We start from the raw sequence: 24,656 nt of genomic DNA, 5'->3' as shown, positions 1-24,656 counted from the left end.
TGGTCTGTCCATGCCTCCCATGGTCCTTTAAAGTAATTTAATTCCACAAATTTGCCCACCAAAATAAAGTCATTCAATAAAACATTTGGTAAGTACTTTGATTTTTTGTTTTGTTTTGTTTTCCCCTGGGAAGATTGTGCCCTAAAGGGGATCAAAATTAAAAGGAATTTGTTAAAAAATTTCAGAAAATGTTGCTACTTCATTATTATTTTGTATAACATCTCTGTAACTATTGTTTTGAGCACTTTGGTACAATATTACTGCACAGTTTTATACAAGTGGGAAATTAAATGCTTCTCTGTCATTTCTTTTAGTGCTCTCAAACACTTCTTTACAATTTATTGCAACTTACTGGGCTTTCAAGGACTATAATGGAATTTAAAGCTTATTGGCATGGTTCAAATAAGCTTTTTGCTCTTCTTCCATAACCTGGGGACTTCCTGCTACTGGCTATATATTGCTGAAATAAATGGCAATTTCTCTTCATTATTATTCATGGGGTCATAACATTCAAGATTAATGCATGCTCTGATGGCTTATTCATGAAAATGTTCACAAGTCCTGAAAGTTTCATACTTTTTAACACACACAATTTGTCCAAAAATTCCTACTAGAAAGCATGGTTGTTCTATATTCATTCTTCATCATTTATTTCTCTATTGAAACCTTGCAATCTGCCAGTGAGGGAACATACACAGTATTTGCCAAATGTGACTAGTCACTTTCTACGACTAGATGAAAAGTTAAATTCTTCAGTAACCCTATGAACTCCTATTTTCCATCCCCTAGAAAACCCAGGATAAACATTTGCAAATTATTAATTAGCAACTCAGTTCACTTTGTGAATGATCCTACAAGAAAAAGTCTTAAGTGTATCATATTATTTATTCCAAGCAAATAATTAATTTGATTCTATTTAACATATCCCAAGAAGTAGCTGAGAAAGTAGGTGGGTGGAAATATGCATTACAGCTCTTAACTACAGTCATGGGAACTGTGACTCTTACAAAGCACAGCTACTCGGGTTTTGCACTATGAAGGACCTAACAGGCCTGATGGTCATATGAATTTGCAGTATAAATGTATACCCCCAAAATTTCTTTCCCGCTCAGCATATCACCAGCTTGCTCTTTTAGCTAACAAGCTACAAACATGTCTCAAGTGCCAAATGGCTTTTAGAAGACTTCGTACTCATTTGCTCCAGCTGCATGTCCTGTCCTGCAAATGTAGCACCCTAACTGATTCTGCCTAACCAGATGAAATGGAGCCATTTAAGCTATCTCCATGTCATGTTACACAGAGTACCTGACAACCTGGCATGATATCTTTAAAATTTGTGTCCTCTCTTCTATTATTATTTATGCCTTTTTTCCCCAGATTATACTGGATAATACTTTTCACTGGATATTAGAAGACCAAATGAATGCATTAAATTTTCATATTTTGTCAGCTGTGTGAAGTATGTATTCAAAGAGAATATGGTAATAACCCAAAAGAACCAAGTCTGAGGCATGGGAACCTGAGTAAATCTTATTACAGTTGTGTATACGCAGTCATGACAGACAAATTTTATTTTCTACTATGCTTTGTTAGCATCCATGTTGCTTGTGAAACAGAGGCTTTAGTTTTTGCAAGAGGAACAATGTAATTCTTTGTCAGTAGATACTACTGCAAGACGTCAGAAACAAAAATGCAAGCCCTTGAACATATGACTCCTCTCAACTGTGTCTTTAAGAATCCCTGCTCATTCAGCCTGATTAGTCTGATTAGTAAAGACATTTTTTGTCACTTACAAACTCTAGCAGAATATTACATGTCAGCTAAGTTGTCAAGAAAATTTGCATTAATGTAGACTAAATATATTAAGAGGAAATAGATGTACAAACAAGAATAAATTCTTCTTGGAATGAGTTTAATTTAATGGATTACAGATGTTAAGCTTTGTCATGGAGACTGATTAATTTTCTTCAGCAAGTATACTTTTGAGTGTTGTGTTCACATGCAGTTTATTAATTGCAATCAAAATTATCTCAGGATGAAATCACCTTACCTGAATTACAAACAAAACAGTCTGCTTACATAAATTTCATTCTTAATAAGCAAAACTAAAATCTTTCTGCTGAAAAAAATGTTTTGAGTCCTTTTTTCCTGTTTTTGAATGTCCATGAACAATTTGCTTTAATTTATTTTTGTTTCAAGCTCTATTTTTGTGATTTTACCAATAAACTATTAACTCAATCTTGTGTCAGTTTTGAATTATATCACAACAATTGCTGCTGGACAGATATTCTGAGCAAACAAATCTCTGTTGATCATGCACTCTTAGTTGTATTTTGTATGGCCATTTAGTAATTCTGATTTCATAATGAAATTGTGCTATGGAATTTATGTGCATTTGAACTAATTGAAAATTGATAATTAAGTATTATATTTCATTGATCTAGTTAATTTATGAAACTTAGTTAATTTTAAGCAGTACCTGGAAAACATTACAAAAACTTGTAACCCAGGCAAAGCAAATGAAGAGAAAGCATACACTGAGAAACTGGAATTGTAACACTATTCAGGAATAAAAGTATATGCAAGTCACTCAGGATTAGAAGAGTTTCTTAACCAACACAAGAGCTTTACATACCCTAAGGCCTACCTATAAAATGTAGAGCACATAGCTTGAAAAAAAGTCACTAAAAGCTAACAACAGCCTCAAATACTAGTGAAGCCCAGTTACAAACACATTTTTAGATCATGGAAAATGTTATTATTATATGGAGCCCTGACACTGATCTCACTTAGGCCTGTTTTGTTGGTCCACATGCATAAATTTCAGGGTCAGACAAAAGAGCTGGAGTATGTATGTGTAATAAAATGATTTTAATACAAGATTCATTCCTTTGGTTTTCAGCTGCCTTACTTTAATTCCCAGAAAGTTTCTAAACACAGTATTAAGTATAATTAACTGTGTTCAGGAATATTTCAGAGAAGAATATATAAGCTGAGGATTATTCCTTTGTCTCAGGATTCTTTGCAAGAAGCACTTTTCATCCTGAACAAGTGCCAGCTATGCTAATTAAGAAAAACTTATGAAGCACAAATAAAACTACACTGCAATATTAGGTTAAGACTGCTTCAGTACTTCAGATACTTCATCCTAGCAACACTTCTCTGGAAAAGTTAGGGTCTTAGACTTCTAGGGTTAAAAAAAAGTTGTTTTTACAGTACAACTACTGGGCTGAATTATGGCTTACCCTCCATAGATATATTTGCATGAAAGAAAGACAATTAGGTTTTCAAAAGCACAGCTAGGATTTAAGCAATAGGCACTGATGTTTCCATTGTTTTTCAAGAAGTTAGATGTCTAACCACTTCTTTAAAATCTCCCCCTAAGCAACAAAACTTAATGAAAGGAGGAACATTTTATTTCCTCAGGAAATAAAATCTTGAAATTGCCATTGAATTTGGACAGATTCGTATTCACAAAGACTGATCTGCCCCAATACATCCTGAAGTTTAGTAACGTGATTACTCAGAACAAGTTAATTTTACCATTTTAATTGAATGCCTTTTGAAATTTGTTGCTTTTTAAAATCAGAAAAGATTACTTGTATTGGACTAAAAATATCTGTATTGTAAGATTTATATTGTTAAGATTTGTTTCACTTCTTGCTAGCCAAACTTCACATAATAGATCATTGTGTATATTACAATAATGCTGGAATATCTGAATACTCATTTTAATAAAAAGAAAAAAGTAGATAAACATAGAGAAGAAAGCTTGTTTTATTTCAGTAAGAACTTGTTAAAAGAACTCTCCCAGTTAAGATTTCCAGTAAAACTCTTTCAGCTTAAGTTAAACCAGATTACAGCCAGTTTGGTGGAAAAGGAGTTCATTTGATAGAAACCAGTCACATCCAGGTAACCAACAACTTCATTAGCCAAATAATTATATTATTGATCAGCAGTTCTTTTGATCAAGTGTCCTGTCTATGCCTGGTTGATCAGAAATTCCTGGCTGTTTTTCCTTCTTCATATGTTTGTTCTTAGAGTCAGATGATTGCGAACAGTTTAGTTTGTGCCTTTTGCCTCTGTAACTGCAATTGCATATCTGGACACATGCATTGATTGCGTTAGCTATTGATCTCTCCCATTGTTGGCTAATTTATATATTTGATTTTGTATAATATTTAGCAATCCAAATGGTAACTTAATGAAAGCAAGAAGGAAAAAAATGTATTTCATCCCTTGTTTCACACATGAACAGACAAAACCACCACTATTATTTCTGTATTTCACGTCTAATTTTTGGTAAGTTTTTTCAACATCAGTTTTAGAGGGTAGGGCACCACCATTTATGCCAGAAAAAAACAAGTCACAGGCCTGCAGTTTTGTGCTGTCAGAATTTAAATGGAACCATTATACATTTATCTCTGGTCTTACAGCCTTCAATACTGAACAAGAAATATGCAATATGTATGTATAAATTCAACACTAACTCAAATTATTTTGGAACAATCTATGATTTCATTCAAAGCCAATATAAAAGCTTATGTTCAGTAGATACATACTAAAAACCTGTGCCATAGAGGCACAATTTTATTGCCTTTTTTACTAGATAATCTACAAAGTGCAGTTAGAGCTTTATTGATATTTTTGTATTGTGATCCAAAAAAATGTTACCCACTTAGCATCTCATCCCTACCAAAATAAAATTATGTTACTATCCTATTTGAGTGTGGTCAAACATTGCAATAGGCTGCCCACAGAGGCTGTGGAGTCTCCATCTTTGGAGAAATTTTGTCTGGGCATGGTGTTGAGCAGCCTACTGTAGGTGACCTTGCTTGAGCAGGGTGTTGAACGAGATAATGTGGAGGGTCCCTTCCACAACAATTTGGTGATTCTTTTTAATAGAATTTAACAGAAAAGAGAATTTATATTCCTATCATAGATTCTTTTGACATAGAGTGGGATTTTTCTTTTTTGTATAACAGATCTACTTTAAAATGCAAGTTAAAAATTTTAAAAAGATCTAGCAATGACTCCATAACCAAACTGAGTCTTTTTGATAAAGCTGCCACAGAACTGATTGTAATAAAATCTGTCACAGAGAGAAAGACCATGCTCATTTCTCCAGTCTGTGATAATAACTGATGATGTACTCCATAGGTAGAAAATTCTGTTTCATTTGCTATTTCTGCATTGTTTTTAACCTGGTGACTGCTACCAAAAAATGAACAACTGCGCTAATTATGCTGATAAGCATAGCAGATAGTTAAGAAATTGAAAGTCAGTAGAGTAAAAAGGATTCAAACATGAATACCTGCTCAAAAATTGATTAGTACGTCAAAATATCTGTAAGACATGCCATGAGCAAGATATTTAGAAAGCCTATGTGTCCGTGGCCTTACTGCAAATGATGGCTGAGCACCTGAGTTGTTACAACTGCATGGAAATAACGTCTGTGACTTCCAAGTCATCTAACAATGATGTTATAGTCTTAATAGACAAAAAATTAGATGAAGCTCCCTAGTCTTGAGTGTTTAATCTGGGGCCACCCTGAAGATCAGTCTTCTTATTTTGTCTGTCAAAAGGCGTCCTTTACTGGTGTGTGAAAGCACATTGCAGATAAAAATTAACTGTATGTATATGCAATTGCATTGATTTTAAAAGTACATGTTTTTAATAAAAAATCTAGGCTTACTTTCTATGGAACAAATTACCCATTATCAACATGCTATAATACTGTCCAGGTATTCTGACATGCTGGATTTTGCAAGCTCAGGTCACTGCAGCCATGATCAAGAAGCTATAGTTATGAAATTTTGACTTGGATTCATAGCAACACCTCAAGACACTTGGCTGGCATCGTGGTTGCACCAAGGAAGAGATCAGTGGCACAGGGGCCTGCCTTGTGTTCGTGAGATTCTCCATTGCAGAGCATCGCAAGCTCGTATCAATGCAGAGTAGGTACAGAGAGTAGATATATTAGCTAGTCACTAATGGAACTGGCCAAATGCTGAAAGTGAGGGCAGGTGATCATCTAAAACATGGCAAAAATGTACACACTGAATTTATATGTTGCAGTGCTACTCAAAAAATCTGTTCCTTCTGAAATGGTCAGCACCTTTCCTCACTGCTCCCAAAGCCCATGCCTGCCTGTAAACTGCTCAGCCTTGCCTATAGTGCTTGCCTGCACTTTGATTCACAGTTGCAGTTTAGACTTACGTTAGATGCTGCTCTGAAAACACATTGCTCTAATTCTTGTGAAAGCAGAGTGAATTGAGAAGCAGCTGGATTTTTGAGGAACACTCTCTGTGCTGCAGATCTCTGATTTTTGTAAGGACAAACAAGTAAAGATTTACCCTGCTCTCATTACAAAGCAGAGGAAATCGCTGGCATCAGATGAGTACTGCTACCACATGGGAATGCAGATAAACAGGCTTAGAAAAACTGAGACATCTGGAAAGATGGAATAAAAATTATACCGAAAATACAGTATGTAACAGCACAAATGGTTAATATAAAAGCAGCTCCAGGATGCAGCCAAAAGTCTCTTCACTCAGGACTGCACTCCCCCCAGCTATTCACAGGGGATCTGCCCAGTTGCTGAAAATTGCCAGCCGGGTGTGTAGTATATGAAAACTACTGTCCAGTGAAAGGTAACGGGTTTGACCACTGCTGTTTAGCCCCCCTGTCTTTCATAGAAGTAAGACAGATGCATGATTCTCCTTTTTCCACTCACAGAAACAAAAATTTCACACAAAAATGGTTCCTAAGCAGTCAGAAAGAAGTAAACCAAGGTGATGAAAAATAATCCCTTCTTATTCTGCGATTTGGCAAGTTACCTGAACTGTTTATCACCCAGCTTCTCTGAAAGTAAGCTGTGAGATAAGGGTGCTATGTTATTAAATGCAGAGGTATATTATGAAAGCCCTTCAAACTCTCCAAATGAAAAGTAGTTCATACTGCTCTCATGTATTTTTTCTCATTATTTCAGTTCTCTAGATGACTCTGTCCTCTGCTAAAGTCACTCTCAAGGTAGGGAACTGTTGGTCTACGTTTCAAATTGTTCCTCACCTTCACACATCCTTGGCATTGGGCAGTCTCCAGTTCTCACCTTGTAATCTTCTGGCTGGTTCTGACAGCTCTCAGTTCCTCATTTCTTTCAATGCTGGATCATTTACTTGAATAAGTTATTTGAAAAAGTGACCCTTTTGCAGACTTCTGATGATTTCTTTCCTTCTCCTCCAGGAAATCCAAGATAAGTTGCTTTATTCTAAAGGTGTTCTTTCACTACTGCATGCCAGTTCCTCTGCTTTTTAATCAAATAGTGAGGTTGTTCTCTGCCTCCACTACCAGACTTGTTTAACAGTAAATATTCCAAAAATATCAAGAACCACCGTTCTACTTTCTCCCCAATTGCCTTTTATGCACAGGAGGAATTTCTTTAATTAATTTCTCCTCTGAAACTCTTTGCTATAATTCCAAACAGCTGCTGTGCTGTCCCCACTGTTAATGAGCTTTGCCTTCATATGACTGGGAGAAGGACAGAAAGGGCCATGATGACTAAAATTGTTTAAAATTGGTTTTCAGCATGCAAAATAAACTGGACAGCTCCTGCGTGAAACTGATTGTAGTGTCACTCTCCCCTCTGTGGAAACTTAATCTGTCTGGCTAGTGAGAATGAGACTCACAGCAGGGGTAGAAGGTATTGACTTTTCCACTTTTTAAAAAAATACTCTTTTTTTTTTTTTTTTTCAGATTGACTGAGGCTGTTTCATCTGAATTCTCATTCTTAAATAATTGTCCTAGTAGGAGCAGTACGTTTCAACCTCATGCCATCCTTTGAAAATTCAGGCTAGCTGTTAGCTAGAGAGATGCACCCTGACATTCTGAACCTATACGCAGTGTGAAAAATTGCTTTGATCAGGTTGTGTTTATAATTTGAGGCAGTAAAATAGAATTTTTACTAATTGTGTTTAAGGCATGATGTAGTGTATAATCCACAGAGAAACTCGTTTCAAAAACACTGTAACCATAAAAACAGCTGTTCCACTGAGTCATTTTCCCAACGTGCAACTTAAAACAAAGCAAAACAGAGAAAAAGCCTCTCCCAGTTGTAACTTATTTGTGTTGATATGATTATGGAGTAGGATAATGATAGGAATGTGGGGAAAAACAACCAAAAACTCAACTTCTGTTTGAAAACAGAAAAAGAGCCTTTGGAGTTAAAAAATAGAAAAATCTCAGTTTCAAAGAGATACTGGTATCTAAACTAAATTATGAATAGCAAGCCATGTATTGATAGTCCAAAATAATTTGCAGAGATAAGAATGAGTCTTAAGATTAGAAAGAAGGGAATTAAAACAATGAAACAAGATATTTCAGTTGAATACCTAAAAAAAATTCATATCACGTATATGCATGTGTGCATATTTTCATGGTGTTTAAGTATAATACAGTCTCTGGAAGAGAAGACAGTAAGATCTGGTAAAGGAGGTGGAGGAAACTGCACTACATAAAAGGAAAATAAAGAAAAGACAAAATGTACTGCAGGCACTGCTCTTTTGTCAGTAGAAAGTTGAGTGAACAGTGAACAAGCCCTTTTCATATTTAGAATGACCCTTCATCCCACCCATGGAGGGAAAATATAAACCACGTTCTATGAAGATAAGCCTTATACTGAATTCCAAACAAGTTTACATTTTTTTCTTGGGGGGAAAAAAAAGAATATGTTTTTATTATATGACTGTTGTCAGTCATGTATGTTGTCAGTCATGTATGTTGTCATTATAAGTTGTTGTTCTGGGTCCAGAATTTAATTTTTGCAGATCTGCGATCCAGAGATATCGACTTCCCATACTGTATGCCCTGGAGGTGCAGAGCTCCAAAGAGCACAAAGATGTGACATGCGTGTGTTTTTCTTGTTTGCAGATATCTCAATAAGCTTGCTCTCCTTAGTTGTCACAGCCTGTGGTCTTGCTCTGTTTGGTGTCTCTCTGTTCGTATCCTGGAAGCTTTGTTGGATCCCTTGGCGAGAGCGTGGTCTGCCATTTGGGAACAAAGACAACAAACAAGAATCACTGAACTACACAGATACAGAGACCAATGACCATGACTACAGTGAGGATTATCTTGGTCAGCCTACAGCCTATCCAGAGTCCTCCATGAAGATCAGCCACACCTCCCCTGATATTCCATTAGATGCTCAGGCAGGAACGAAGGAGAACTGCGTACACAATGTGCGAATGCATCGTCAGATCACTGAACCAACTTCTTCTGCTCGGTCAGTAACTCCAATTTCTCTCTGATATTAATGAATACAGATACAGTCAAAAGAGCACAGCTTGATTATCCAGTACACTAATCTATTAAAAATGCATAATTTACTTGACACATCCTTTTTTAAAAAAAATCACACAAAAGTTATTCTTTGAGCTGCACAAACCTCTTTGGTTAAAAGGACAGGATCACAATGCTATTACACTCTTCTATCAACTACTGTCTCATTTGTGCCTCTCCCTCAGAAGCTGGACAAGGCAGAGCACTGTGTGTCGCTTAAAGCACCAGAAGAGCCTAGATTTAGCTTGTAAAGCATATTCATTTGTACTTAGCAGTGATGCTGAACACTCAGTAATATCTCCTCAAAGATTTTTAAAACAGCCAAAGAAGAAAAGTAGGGCAAGCTAATGAAACACTTGCAAGAGTTAGAAATAGGATTAAAAATCATAGATTTTAGCCACAGTCATGACTGTGAGGGGAGAAGTGACTGAACAAGAGTCAGTGAGGTCTCCAGGGGAACTGGAGAATCAGTACAGGAGGGAAGAGGAAAGAGGGAGTGTGAGAGTGTGCAGGGACAGGCGATAAAAGGATCAGCATGTGAAGAGCCAGTAAATTTCTGAGTCAAAGCAGATGCACTTCAGCTGGAGAAGGTACAGCACTAGTCTGATTGCTCTTTGCTAGCCTCACTCCTGACCATCTGGGAGAGCAAGTTAAGCCAAGATTCTTGGCTTCAAGCACACCTGAACATGGGTAAGATGACAGCAGCTAGCAGCCAGTTCAGTAATTGTCAGTTGTCCAAAACATCTCAGAAAGAATTTGAGAAATCCTCAGTATATTATGAGCGCTATGCAGCATAAACTTCGGGTGCCCTTCCTCCTTGGATTTGCATAAGAATGGTCTTACATTGTAGGAATATATGGGCAGGTCAGAGCCATAATTATATAGATACCGAAGCTTGCAGCCTACCACTTGCAAGGCTGAATTCCAACTAAGGACTAATAGCCCAGAAGTACAGCACAGGGCTGGTGCTGCTGTGCTTTCAAACTGCTGGGAAATAAGCATGTCATGAGATTAACAACAGAAGATTCATATCTGACATCTAACACCAAGAGCTCTCATGTGTCTTCAATAATGTGAAAGTATTGAGTCACATACAGGCTTTCTCTGCTACAACAGGGCAGCAATTCTGATAACCAAACAACAAATGCACAGTATCACCACAGTATAGTCATCTCACAAGAAGCAGCAGCAATCCCAATCGCTAAAAGAATTTGCCTCAGCATCCTGAGTGCTTCTGGCAACTGTTCCCAGGCCAGCTCTCTTCAGCAAGTGTAACACTGGCTGTGTCCACGAGGGCATGACCTGTCCAGGTCCCACCCCTACCCTATACCATGGGTGATAGAGGCTTTGCTCTGTACTCCTCTCTTTCATTGCCCCTTACTTTTACCAGCTTCTTCTCCAGAGGACTCTTTCACTGAGCAGAGGGGCCCATCTTCCTTGCTCTGCATCCTTTGTTTGTTCACCTTTGTCTCTGCTGCTTGCTGGCATGACGCGGTAGCCAGCTGTGGCTTTCCTCTGTGGCCACAGAGAGCAGGCACCTGCCCCTGCTACAATCCTTGATAAGCTGACTCCCCAGTGCCCTCCTTTTTATTCCCTCCCAGGATATTCTGCACCTCTCACTGTGATAAGGAGCTTAAGGGCTGAACAATAAAAATCTTTTTTTGTGACATGATAATATTTTATCATGGAAATGACTAATGTATACCTATAAAATTATGTATTTGTTATGCAACAAGAGAAAAAAAAGGATAGTATATAAAAGTATGTTCAACCACAGCTCGTGGCACTCCAATACACTGAATGATTGCTGTATATGAATAGGACAAAAAGGTGGAATCCAAGTCATACAAGATTAGGATTTTACCTAATCCAACTTTCACATCCCGCTACCCCGACAGGTTTTGCAAATTTGATTTCTGTTACCATCTCGTGAAGTGGAAATTTCAATCACAATAACTGAGTGACTCCAGGTAATACATTTCACTGGACCAAAGCTAAAAGCAACTTTCTTTCCTTGGAGTAATGAAACTAAAGGAGCTTTTCAACCAAAGTAAACAGAGTTTATTACATCAGGTATGAGAGAAAAAAACAATTGCTGGGGTGGTCAACAAACCATTTCAGATCAGAACAGCTCACTTGTAAGTGAAGTAGTTGTAGAGATCAACAAGTAATTAAAATGCAGAGATGTCAGTAAGTATCCTCCTTTGTCCAGCTTTACCTTAGAACCATAAATCAGCAAGCTCAGCTGGCATAATAGGCCAGATCCTGCTGCCATTTACATAATATAACTAATTTCATAGGCATTAATCCAGAGGATTTAGTTGAAAATGGTAACTGATAAGAACAGCTACAGTTCTTATCATATCACATGATACTTGCTAATAAGGCAGACCCTTTGGATTTGCAATGGCCATTAATTTGCATTTCTTCAGCCAGGTTTTGAGAGTGCGTACCACTAGCTTGGGACATAGGAACAGAAAATTATGTGATAGTAGCAGTCTAATGCTTAAGGTGAGCTCTTACAGCTGTTGGGCATCATGCTTTATCACTTTATGTGAGTAAAAGTCTGACCCCATTTTACATTACAAAAATATGTCAAGTGAGAACAGAATCTTTAGTGTGTGCGACCAGATTCTTACCATCTTCAACACAATTTGTTTCAATTCCTTTGTTTTCACTTAAGGCATAATTCAATACGAAGACAGCTCAACCTCTCCAACCCCGACTTCAACATCCAGCAGGTTCAGAAACAGGAGCAACTGACGGGGATTGGCCGCATTAAGCCAGAGCTATATAAACAAAGATCAGTGGACACAGATGATGGCCGGAGGAGTAATAGCAAGGCATGTGGAAAACTGAACTTTATTCTGAAATATGATTGTGATTTAGAACAGCTGATAGTGAAGATACACAAGGCCATCAACCTGCCAGCAAAGGACTTCTCTGGAACTTCAGATCCATACGTGAAGATATATCTACTTCCTGATAGGAAAACAAAACACCAGACTAAAGTGCACAGAAAAACCCTAAACCCAGTATTTGATGAAGTTTTTTTATTTACTGTCCCATACAATGATCTGAACGCAAGGAAACTCCATTTCTCTGTGTATGACTTTGACAGATTCTCCAGGCATGACTTGATTGGCCAAGTGATAGTGGATAATTTTTTAGATTTGGCAGATTTTCCCAGGGAATGTAATATTTGGAAGGATATTGAATATGTCACCAATGTAAGTATTCTAATTTTTCTTTCTGAAGTTTTTTTGTTTCTGATTTTATTTCCTTAATCTGGTTATAACTGAAATTGACTGATAAATTTATGAAGGAAAATACTCTATTCTCTTTCTTTCTCAAGATTTGACCTTAATCCAAGGAAATTGACAGTACATTTTCAGTCCTAATTTCTTGTTCTTTGGATAAATTAAAGAATGTCTTATGTAGGAGATAGTGGGTTTAGTCGTTGCCCTGCTGATAGGGTAGAAAAGCTGGAGAATGTTTTTCTCTTAATCTTGCTTAATCTAAAATTTACTTAAGGAAATACTACTTTTTTTATTTTGCCTGTCTTTCTGTGCTTTGCATGATCTGCTACATAAATTACAGCATACTAATCAGCCAGAACTGCAGAGTCAAGATTTCCTATATAGTGATCTTCAGTCCTTCAAAAGACTATATTCTCATAAAGTGAGATAACACCACATATATAATCCAGGCAAACAGAATCCAGGCAGTGCTTTCCATGAAAGCAATGAAACATGCTTAATTGGTTTAACTCTTTGTTTGGCATCACTTTGTTACATAGGGAAATGGAAAACTTATAAGTCTGTATTTCCATTATCCCAAAGTGTCTGGTATCAAATTCTATGCAGGAATCCAATTAGTGATTAGGTACAAAGCCACAAAAATTACTTTTAGAAAAGAAAGAGCTTTCTTCTCAAAGCATGAGCTAACCTCCTTGTAATGCCATTAGAAATGAATCATGCACATCCTATGGAGAACAGACCTTCAATGAGAATGATACATTACAGAAATCCACAAAGGTGAAGGTACTAGTGCCAAGAGTCAGTAAATATTTCATTTGCTGTGTCAAACCATACTCAAATAGAATGCATATTTTAGACCAAACATCATTAACAGTAAGATCAAAGTGCAAGTTTGTTAGATCTCAGTTCAGGAAAGCATTTAAGCATATGCTAAGCTGAGTGTAAGAAGCTGTTGAAAAGTAAAGGATGTTCTGAGACAAATACTTATCTGAATTCAGACTCTCACCTCTGTGGTCAGGTAGCATGCCCATATTACAGACCAAACCCATTTTTTTGTTTGGAATTTCTTTTTGCAAATTGATACTGTCCTTGTTTTAAGGCGATTTCTCAGCGTTCTAAGTCAGCGCTACATATTCATGTGTGGAACGTGCTGTGCACCCACTGCACAATCCTCTTCCACACTAGGATGGAACTGCAGCAGCAGCACTAGCAGTTACCTCACTCAAGGTGCAGGCAGGGGCATGGACACTCAGTGTCAGAGAAGGATGAACCCGGCTTTTCTATGAAAAGTTACTGCTCTTCAACTGCAAGGGAAAAGTAAGAATCTGGCAGAGCAGATGACAGTGATTCCAAGTGAAAGCCTGTCTTCGTACAGCATTAAGTGTCCCAAGCTCAACTTTTCAGTTTTAGAATCAACTGAGAGTTGAATGCACATGCACACTGGATATGTACTAGTCCTTTCTCCATGCTTTAATTTAAGCAAAAGATTGGCTCTGGTACATTCTTTTTAATCACTTCCCCTTCCAAATTTCAAAAGCGATGTGGCATTTAGTTTGTATTCAGATTTTCTGTAATCTCTAAAATTAAATTCCAGACTGTAACATGAGTCATTTATTAATTTCTACTAATATTAATACCTGTGTGAAGTGTAACCCTGTTTATCCAAACAGAACACATGACCTGCCATCTAGACTTGTCACTGGGTTTTCAGCTAACAGAGATCTTTTCAAAGCAAATGACTCAGTACATAGAAGACACAATCCAATTTTGGCTAATGTGAGTCCTGAGATAAGAGTATCAGATAAATGAAAGTGTGGAGTAACTCAGCTTACTAATTAATATTTCCAAAATTTCAAAGGTTAGAGCATACTCCAAAAAGTTATGAGAAACCCCCCAAGCATCATTTAAGAAACCAAGCTTCAGCACATTTTCTGGTCTGTGTAGTTTAGATATCTTGCAGACTGACAGCAGAAGCTGAATCCTACGGGCTACTCGGTGAAGCTGCTGAAGTGAATACTCCTGTGGCTGCACTCCAAACCAGGCCAACACGCAGTAGTAGTGAATCTCTGAAACAAATTTTAGCAAAGTTTTGAGCACTGTTGGTCAGTGTATGGTTGCAGAAACTGTATTAACTGTAGCAAGTTTTCAATCATTTTATCTTTGAATGTCCTGTTAATGTCCAAATAATAATAATTACAAACCAGACAAATGCTGGGCAAACTTACTGAAGGAAAATCACTCAGTGTAGATCAACAAAGAGTGCAGCACAGGAGGGATAAACCAAGGAAACATACTAGGAAGAGGGAAGGTCCACACAACTACACATGACAAGTTTGTCTTCTGAAGAGTACATTCATTTTAATTCCTTGTGTGTCTTACTGCACTGCATAACCAGCACTCCCAAAGGCCTTTATTTTACATTCTCCATTTTATTATGTTCTAATCCAATTTGACACAGTAATATAAAAGAATGTATCAAATCCTTCTCTGCCCTGCAAAATGGCCTACTTCAAGTGAGCAATGGAGATTATGCCCGAAATGTCAGCTTTACTGCAAACAATGCCATTAAATTAACCTATTAGGCTATGTGCTTTCTTCTGTTTTCTAATAACACTGGAAGATTTTTTTATCCAAAACCAACATTTTGATTCTGTGAACTATAACATCTGCTACCATCCCAGAGTTTGGAATTATTTCATAACACAGATGCATGTCAGCATAAAAATTTTTTCTATGCTCAAAAGTAATCTGCCTCCAAACACAGATCTCCAATATAAAAATGATCTTCTAATCCCAGGTCCTCTGAGCATAAAATCTCTCTCCTGTAACACTGACACTTTTTCCAACCAGAAAAAAGCAGCAGTTTAATGGAAGGGCTGTTTAATGGAAGAAATAATTAAGTAGATCAGCTTTAGATGAACATGAAATGAACTAGATAAGCTTTTTGTATATCTACCAGACAGATTACACTGGTTTCTGGCTCATCAAGAAAAAAAGATGCTCTTTATTTTTAGACTGTGTTTTAGTAGTTGGTGTGTTTTGTTTAGTAGCCTCTAAAACATTCAGGGTTTGGGGTGGGGTTCTTTTGTTTGTTTTTGTAATGTTCACAGACTGATGGCGTGTTTTGAAGAGAAAAGAGTTTGTTAATATTTCCTTGGTTGCCATGTTCAAACTCAAATGTGATCAGGCAAAGATACATGGCTTTGTCACAAAATAAAATAACTATGATGGACAGGAAGCTGTCAGTCCATTTCAGATAAAGGAGAACCTTTTCTTTCAGAAGATGCTAAGTATCCACTTGCATAACTTGTTGTGTACCCAGAAAGGAAAATCTCAGTAACTGTTTGTTAAACATCACCAGGCAGCTACAGGGCAGAGAGAAGGACTTCTGTGAACTGGAAATCTAGCTCTGGTTCATACTGGCTGTTTGGATTCTCAAAAAGCTCAGCCTTTGTCACTTGCTAAGCAGGTGATTTTTCTAGACAAAAGGAGTATTTAAAAGTCACCTTCACTTATAGCAGGGAGATAATCGGAGTAAGAAAGAACAATGTAAATTTCCATTCTTAGCTGAGCCAGCATTTTCCAAAATGACTACTCATCTTAGGAGGCAAATTTGGGACTTTGGTCTTATAATATATATAGCCTTTGACACTGATGCTATCTTTTCAGTTGTCAGGTATAGTTATACTTGAGATCTAGGCATGGTACAATGAAAACTGTTCTTTTTCTGAATGTCTAAGCTTATATTTGCACATTAAAAAAAATCTTATTCATAACACCCCATTGGCACCTTTCTCTCATCTCACCGTGGCTGAACATCCCAGACTAAACTGTTTTCGTGAATCTTTCTATAACATTCTATTCTCAAAGGATATTTACAACAAGATTTGCAGTGATTATGCACCTTATATTCTATAAATTGTAGCTACCATATTGACTGCTACCATTATCCTTATCTCGTGGTTCCTTTGAGGCTCTTTCCTGTATGTACCTCCTTCAAAGGTGTGAAGGAAATTGAAACTCTGATAAAGGTGAAAGCAGTTAGTCAGATTCAAACCATGGTTTATTCTTTGTCTGCAATCACTCAGAGTACTAGAAAGGATTCAGAAGGTTACTCTGGTTTGAATATGGCTATTTTGAACTACTTCTGCTTTTGTTTCTAGCTGAGCATTGAAGAGGGTAGCATCCAGCCCCCAGAGTTATAAAACAATATATCAGGGTACAAAAGGAGAGTGGAAATGTAAAAGAAAAACATTTCTGAAAGAAAGAGAGAAGAGATTACAGAAAGAAAACCCTGGGTAATAACATGGAGAAGTTGAGAAGCAACATGTCAGAGACTTTAGAGAATGTACATGGTTTGCTGAAAATCCAAAAGATAGTTATGGATAATTCGAAGCTATAAAGAAACACAAGCTATACGTCAAGTTGTTTACTCTGACATCCAGAACGAGCCAGCACATGCTAAAAGTTGCAAAGCAGAATCTTCAAGCTCTTTTAGAGTATATGTAGTGGTCAAGAATACAACGGTATGTCAGATAATGCTGAATTCTTTTTGCACAGAAGCAGTAAACAAAACCATATTTTTTTAAAAAAATAATGAATTTAAGTTGCATGCTGGTATACGTGCTAGTGTTTTGACAAAGAGAGAGTTAAAAAGTAGGACAGTTATTAAATATTTGAAATTCTGTAATCCAGAATTGCTAATTGTTCACTGCTGTTGTTCTCAAGTTTGCCCAAGAAAGAAAGATTTGAGAATTCGTATTTTTAGCCATTTATGTTGTATAACTGAGATGCAACTGGAATCGTAACATCACCAGAAGGAAGTTTCAAGTTCCCCGTTTCAGAGATGTTAATGCCAACACAGTACGTGAGGAAGAGAGACAAAAAGAGACTAAATTATTTCAGTCAGTTGTTTATGGAAAGCATAAAAGTCTTACAATTTTGAAACCTGACCAAACCTACCAGATTTTTTGCAGTTCCAAACTATTCTGTCCTCAAACTGAAAACAACTCCCTGAAAGGATGCATTGCTCAGAACCATTCCTGCTAAAAGGTTGTGAGCAATTTAATGTGTGCCAAATGCACATGCAGATCATAATCCTTAGGGTTTACATCCTCAAAACTTAAAGAAAATAAACTTCCTTCCTTTGAAAGAAGTAGGTAAATACTGTCCCCAATTCATGGACAGTGGAACAGACTCGGACAAAAAGGATGTGACTTGCTCAAGACATGATGCTACTTAATAGCAGAAGTGAGACCAGGTCCAGAATCTGCAGATTCCTGGCACCAGCCTTAATCCACTCTATGCAGCACTGCTTATCTTCTTCGACAGTGTACAGATACTGTAGCTGGCAGTAAGTCAACTCAGTCCACCTACTCCCCTTTTAAAAAATGTTTAGCTTGTCAAGATGTTTTAGCTAGTATTTCTAAAATTCCTGTTCTGGCAAGTTGCTGTGTTTAGGAGAGCAATGACATTGAGCAAGATCTCAGAAAAGCATTTAAAGTGTTTAAAATGGTTAACAAAAATTTTTGAGTCAACACTTTGAGAAGGAACAGAAACAAACCAAATCTCTGGGTCTATGTATGAATTTGAATCCAAACCGTCAATGTTAAGCAGCATATCTACTTTTTAGGGCTGTAGCAGTAAATGGGAAACACTAGCTGATTTTTTTTGTAATACAGAAAACATATCTGGTATTAACTTGATATTCCATTTGTTTAAAATGAGTAGGCTTTGGCATCAGGGAGGCAATCAGTTGTTGATGTGGACATGTACTTATTTAATTGATTTGCATATGCAAATGTCTCTAGAAGAGATAGATTTGCAAACCTGTATGTCTTAAAGAGCAACAACAATTATTTCATGGCTAGACAAAACAAGGCAGTAAACACAAGAGTCAAGACTCATCTCAAAAAAACCAAAAACTCACAACCAAACCCAGAAGTACTCAAAAAAATACAGAAAGCATAATTGCCTCATGAGGCAGATCAGTGGATATTCATCTTCTCCTAAGTCACAAAGGTCACTCTTCTTACTTAATCAAATGTACAGAAAAAATAAAAGTCCATGTGTAATGAATCATTTCATAGCAAAAAGATGCCAAAAAGTCATAGATATTTAATCCTTAGATTTTTAAGGATCACCACAGTAAGAATGAAAAACAAAGTAGCCTTCAGCAGCAGCACAACAGATATAGTAGTCATTGTACAGTGGAGAACAGCTGCAGACTGTTTTTCCGACAGTTTTTACATTTTTTAATAACCACATATTTCAATGGGTTAATTTTCAAAACTGGGTTTTTCCTCTTGTCTTTTTGTGTTTTCTTTTTTAGTCTAATGATTTTGCTAATTACTTTGTAGGAGAAGATTTGTCAGAAATCACATATGTTTAAATGATTAGGAGACAGCACTCAGCATGGCTAAACAAAGGACAGATACAGTTATGTACAATTATATAGGGCAGAGATAAAATATTGACATGTTTTCAGAAAACTTAAAGACACAAGATGCCTAATTCTGTTTGGAGCAATTGGGTAACTGTGAGAATATTAAATAAAACTTGGGAAGGGTCTGAAGTAAGAAAAAGTCAAATGCCTTGAAGAGCAATGGTTTGAGATGCAGCTAGGCTGGTCCCAAGTCCAGTCCAAGTACAAGCACTCCAAACTTGGCTGAAAAATAATGGTGACTATTCACTGAAAAGTTATTACCAAAAGCCTGGTAGCTCCGCAGGCATGGTCAGAAACAGGATGGATCTTGTAATATCACAGAAGCCTCAGCTAACATTTACTGGGATTTTGGGACTAGTTTAAGAAAATGATAATTCAGAGAATTGTGTATATGTGTATTTACCAATTGAAGTTTACAGAACCTGGAGTATGGCCATGAGAGTTTCCAAGTGAGTTTTTCAGTCTGGATATTTCTCTACAAAAAACATACATACAAGCAAACAAAAAGAAACAAAGTCAAAGCTAAAGCAGACAAAAAAATAAATGCAGCAGAAATGGGACCATTTCAGTTAAAGACTTTAAAAGAAAAAAAATTTTTTTAAGTCGACATTTTGAGAAGACTGAAATTTCAGAATAAGATGTTTGATTTCTCATTTGGAATGGCTTTCTATTGCAATATTTTAAAATATTTTGATAGTTGAAATAGGAACAAAAATCCTGTTTTTTATCAAAGCAAAATGTTTCAAGTCAAGTAAGGGATATTCTGCTTCAAAATGGAAATAACTCAAAATTCCTTCCGAAATTAAAATTCTGGTTTCCACATTGGTTCTTCCCCTGCCCATCAATGCTGCATATTCTTGAGCTCTCTCTTTTGTCTTTCTGTCATCCATACTTCCCTGGCGCAACAGCCCCAGAACAGCAAGAGTGTATGAAGAACATTTTCCTCCACACATTAGCCACATGCTAAAAAAGGTTAGACCCAATCCTAAATTCCTGTTTTTCTAGATTAGTGGAAGGGTCTGTAACTATCCCTGTTCTACACATCCCCCTTCTCCTTTCTTCTCACCCTCCTCTGCCAATTCTTTTTTTCCAGAAACCTCTCTCTAAACAAGGCTCTTGGAAATAGCCTTCAGTGAAACAGCTCACAATAACATACACACTGTACACAAAGAAAAGCGAAAATGTGATCCTGGTCAGCCAAGCCTGTCCTTCAATTATACTATCCAAAATTGTTAGTGGTAGCCGCAAACACAAAAAAATTGCTCTAGTATTTTACAATTCATAGGCAGCAATTCTTCAAGATGAGCAAAGAGCACTCGCACAGCGTTAAGGCTAAAATAGCTGTATTAAGGTGATCTTGGCCGCAACCATTCTCCACATAATTCAAGATTAGACTGTGCCATAGCTTTTTTTCTACAGGGTTATATAACTTTCAATTTAAACATGTATTTAGCCAGGCAGGGAAAAAAATTACTTCAAACATTCATTTAATTATCGAATGGTTTTGGGAATGCTTACTTTGTATTTTTTTCTAGCAGAGGTCACGGAAAGTATTTCAATAGCTTATGGATTCATCAAAATTTCTGAAAAATCCTACTCTTTAAATTTAGTTTCAATATTTGGAGCCAAACTTGAAAGTATTCTTCCCTCTGAACATACTGTGCTTTTGTGAAAAGCCTCAAGACATTTTTAGTCTTTAATCCCCACAAGATATCGCAGCCATCAGGCATCTTTCTCCACCAAACAGGGTATTTCAGAGTTTTACAATTTTCTTCTGTGTACAGTCTGTTTACCCAGTTCTCATGTTATTTTCCTATGGTCTTATATTTAAGCAGTAAGTGGACTTTTTTGTTATTGTGTATTATTTATTTAGGGATTAACAGTAACTGTGCTCCGAACTCTTACCAAGACATAGTGGATATTTGTGCAGGGGATAGCCTAGCTACTTGGGAAGTACCTCCTACACACCATGCCCAACAGGCTGGCATCCTAACACTACCTAAAATGTGTGCTTGCTGGGGTACAGTCTTGACTTCATCTTTTCTAGTACACCTGTGCCCTAGCTAATTAGGTAGAAAAGAAAGTGTCACTATATACAGGCTCTTCTCACCAAAAGATTTGTCTGTCCCCTTTCAAGTTCTTGTCAGAGGATGTAACCTGTCTCACACTTTAACCATTCAGGATTCCAGGATCTTTCCAGAGTCCTGTTACAGAGGACAAAACATCATCTGTACAGAAGGAAGAAATTACTGGATCATAACTGTAGTGCTTTGGAGGCATGTTTTTTGTGCTTACAGGCTGAATTCTAGAGCTTACCAAAATTAAGATAAGGCTATACCATTTGCTAAATAATCATGAGGGCTCTCTTAGACCTCCCCACTGCCTTTGGAGGGGGGGAAACATTAAAAGTTGCAGCTTTTTGAGTTTACAAACAAAAGTTTGAGTTTACTGGTGGAGAAAGACATACTGTGGGAACACTATGTCCTATATATGCATCTATAGTTTTCTAGCTTTTCTCCTGGTCTAGGAGACTTTTAACAGCTCATCATGTAGTTTGAAAGAAATAAAAGGTGAAACAACTGAACTGACATAAATGAGAGTAGAAACTTTAAGACACACCATACATTTTGCTAAGATTTGGTTATATGGTTAACAAGAATAATTCCAGATATTGTAAAGGCCCTAATTGTCCTTAGGAGGCTTGAGAGATGCATGTGACAGCTTTTCTCTCTTCAATCCCCAGCCCTTCAGAGCATGAGGGGCCACTTCCGAGGCTCTGTAGAGAACCTTGCTCAGATCATTGCAGAAAGATACATAGCTATGCTCTTCCATTCTTTCACGTTGTAAAAAATAGATTAGTTGGCAGCCAAACTATCTGAGGGAATAGGGATACAAAGGCATCACTTTTTCATGGTAAGTGAGCTATTTTTCTGACAGTGGAGCTAAAGAAACAATAGCAAAACTGAGAGCCTATAACCTGAAAAAGCTTTTTCATCAAGATTTATCAGTCCTGAGTTTGCTACCTTTTTACAGAAGAGATCTTCAATTTATATCACTCTTTCATTTAATTTCTCCTCATGCATACACATTTCTCTAAACATTGAGAAAGGTATGTGTATCAGGAACAACATATAAAGTGTAGTGTTTCCTGAAAAAATCCAACAGGCTACTGCAACATCACTTTGTGCTTGCCTGGGTAGGATTAAATGACAAACACATGCAGACCTCTCAATTCTCCACCAGTCCTTACAAACACCGAAAGGCAGTTTGCAATGCACACTCAAATTCTAGAATTATGGATATAGTAACTTCTGTAGTTAGTTTCACTGAAGTCACTGGAGGTATTCACAGGGGTAAATGAAGCATACAGTCTTCTGTAGTGTCTGAGCCTTCCTATGGCTCCCTAGCAGAAAATTAGAATGAGTATTTCACACCATGTACTTTGGTGAAGTGACAGGCTCAAATGACACAACTGCATTAGGAACGTCTATGGTATCGTGACATTTGAGATTTGTATAGCCACATGTTTCTGGCACTGCATTGCTCGATTAAACACCTTGCTCTATTTACTCAAGAAAACAGTAGTCACAAGCTACAGCTTACCTTAGTGAGTGCTTAATCATTCACTACTCCTTTCATCAAACTCAGAATTAAAGCTACATACACCATCTGGAAGAAGATTTCTGACTAGTGATGGCATCTTGCTTGTGATGGGCAGGGAAGCAGAAAACAACTGACAGCTGGAGGTTTTCACAGTTGATTATATGAACTATTGGGATAAAATTCCCCACTCAGATTCTTGGGCCAAATCTGGGATCTTAAAAATAGCAGTTTATCATAACATCAGAAAACATAACCTTGCTTGCCAGGCAACCAATTACTAACAGCAACAGTACGAGTGGCTTAAATCCACCGCTCCTCCTACCTAACATTTTCTCTTCCATTTCCTGCAGTAAAATTATTTTAAAAGGAGCAGTGAATAGGAGATTAGCCATATCATCCAATACCTAGTATTTTCTATTCATATCAACACTGCTAGCCAAACACTATGAAAGTTAACACAGAAGAGCAAAAGAACAATTACCCATTCTGTATTTTTTATATTTGTTTTCAGAATTCATAGAACTCTTTATGTGTTTTCTTTTTAAAAGCATGCTGGGGTTTTATAAATATTTTTAAAAGCCAGCTGTGGTTTAATCAACCATCTGATCTACATTAGGATAACTCTTCTCCACAACCTCAACAATAAAATAAATATGTATGCAGTAAAGGGACACAAAAGTGTGTACAAAAAAGATGGGAAGAAAACAGCAGACTTTGGTTTCAAGCCCCCTAGAGAGTTATTTATGATCATCAGGAAGAAAGGAATCACTTTAAAATAATGAAAACCTTTCAATGTCTGTATTTACTGAGCACAGAATCTTACAGTAAATGCTAATCTAACAATAAACTTCACTCTATTGGGACCGCAACATTTTATGCAGGTAGAAATGAGTAGTACTCAGGATGAGATCTTGACTCTACTGTAAAGCCAGGGAAAGAATTCCCACTGAAGCTCAGATTTCATGCATATCCTCTTGCTGTAGTTTGGAAACGGTATCTTGTAATCAGTACAAAAAGCCACATGAAATAATGTAAACAAATAACTTGAGATGTACATCAGAAAATTCACTAGAACAGCAGAACAAGCAAATTACCATACTTTTGTTCCTCTCTGCAAAATAAATACATGACAATGACCTGCTCAACAAAGTTCTGAATCTTCTCCTCTCCCTCCCCCAAAATTTGATGGCTAAAATATGAGTGAGCTATCAAATCTGGTGCTGGAGAAAGCAGACAGAAATCTCTCCATCAGAGATGACCTGAGTTCTACATCCACAACTTCAACTTTTGACTGGCTGCAGCAGTCCTAATAGAATGAAAACAGTATAGATTCATCTCCCTCAAGGCTTCTGCAGTGAGGACTCCTGACCCCTTTCTTTCAGTAGCTCAGTAGCATTTCTCATTTGCCAGCTCCTTTTCCAAATTCTTCACTATACTCAGTATATAGTGTCAGCATTCTTGGGAAAGCCATGACAAACACTTCATTCAACACAAAGCTTTTATTATAAAACAACATATAAAAAGCTTTTCATCCTATCTATAACCGTAATTCTTTTTTCATCAAAATATAGGTATTTTTTTAAAAACAAACCAGTAGATATAGCAGAAGATGCTCACTCTCTTCACCTCCATCCAGCCACTCTCTTGTTCTTCTCAAAAATAATTTATTTCAGGAAGCCTTTTAGTGCTAAAGCAGCACAAAATAAAAGGATACTATCCTTCTTTTCAGACAGTCTTGCTCCCAAAGTTATGAGTCAGGATGGTCAGAGATAACTACACTAAATTCTTTCAAAATCATACTTTCTTCCAAAAAACTGAAGCCAGGCCCTTTTAAGGTGTCCAGTTGAGTACTCAGAAACATTGATCATTCTCAAAGTAACAGAGTTCTAAAGTGAACTCACCATTTAGGACATCAACTCACAACTTTGATCTCATTTCAAAACTATGAAATTATTTAAATTATAAGCAACTAAACTGAAAATTTGAGAAGGCATCTAAGTGACTGTGAGATA

The 24,656-nt window shown here is 37.0% G+C and overlaps 1 protein-coding gene across 3 annotated transcripts in view; it reads left to right on the top strand.

Annotated features, from left to right (window-relative positions):
- SYT9 (synaptotagmin 9) overlaps positions 1-24,656 on the top strand; it is a 70,505-nt gene that overhangs the window by 23,216 nt on the left and 22,633 nt on the right. For all 3 annotated transcript variants that reach the window (XR_012630960.1, XM_074884767.1, XM_074884766.1), the window contains exons 2-3: positions 8,929-9,280; positions 12,020-12,566. Coding sequence is in view for 2 of the 3 variants with exons in the window: in XM_074884767.1 (XP_074740868.1) it covers positions 8,929-9,280; positions 12,020-12,566 (899 nt within the window). In the remaining variant the exon portion in view is untranslated. The remainder of the gene's footprint in view (positions 1-8,928; positions 9,281-12,019; positions 12,567-24,656) is intronic.

The sequence above is a fragment of the Strix uralensis genome, chromosome 15 (assembly GCF_047716275.1).
Source record: "Strix uralensis isolate ZFMK-TIS-50842 chromosome 15, bStrUra1, whole genome shotgun sequence".
Classification (NCBI taxonomy): domain Eukaryota; kingdom Metazoa; phylum Chordata; class Aves; order Strigiformes; family Strigidae; genus Strix; species Strix uralensis.
Note: the sequence above shows the minus strand (reverse complement) of the source record. Positions and strands in the feature narration are given on the sequence as shown.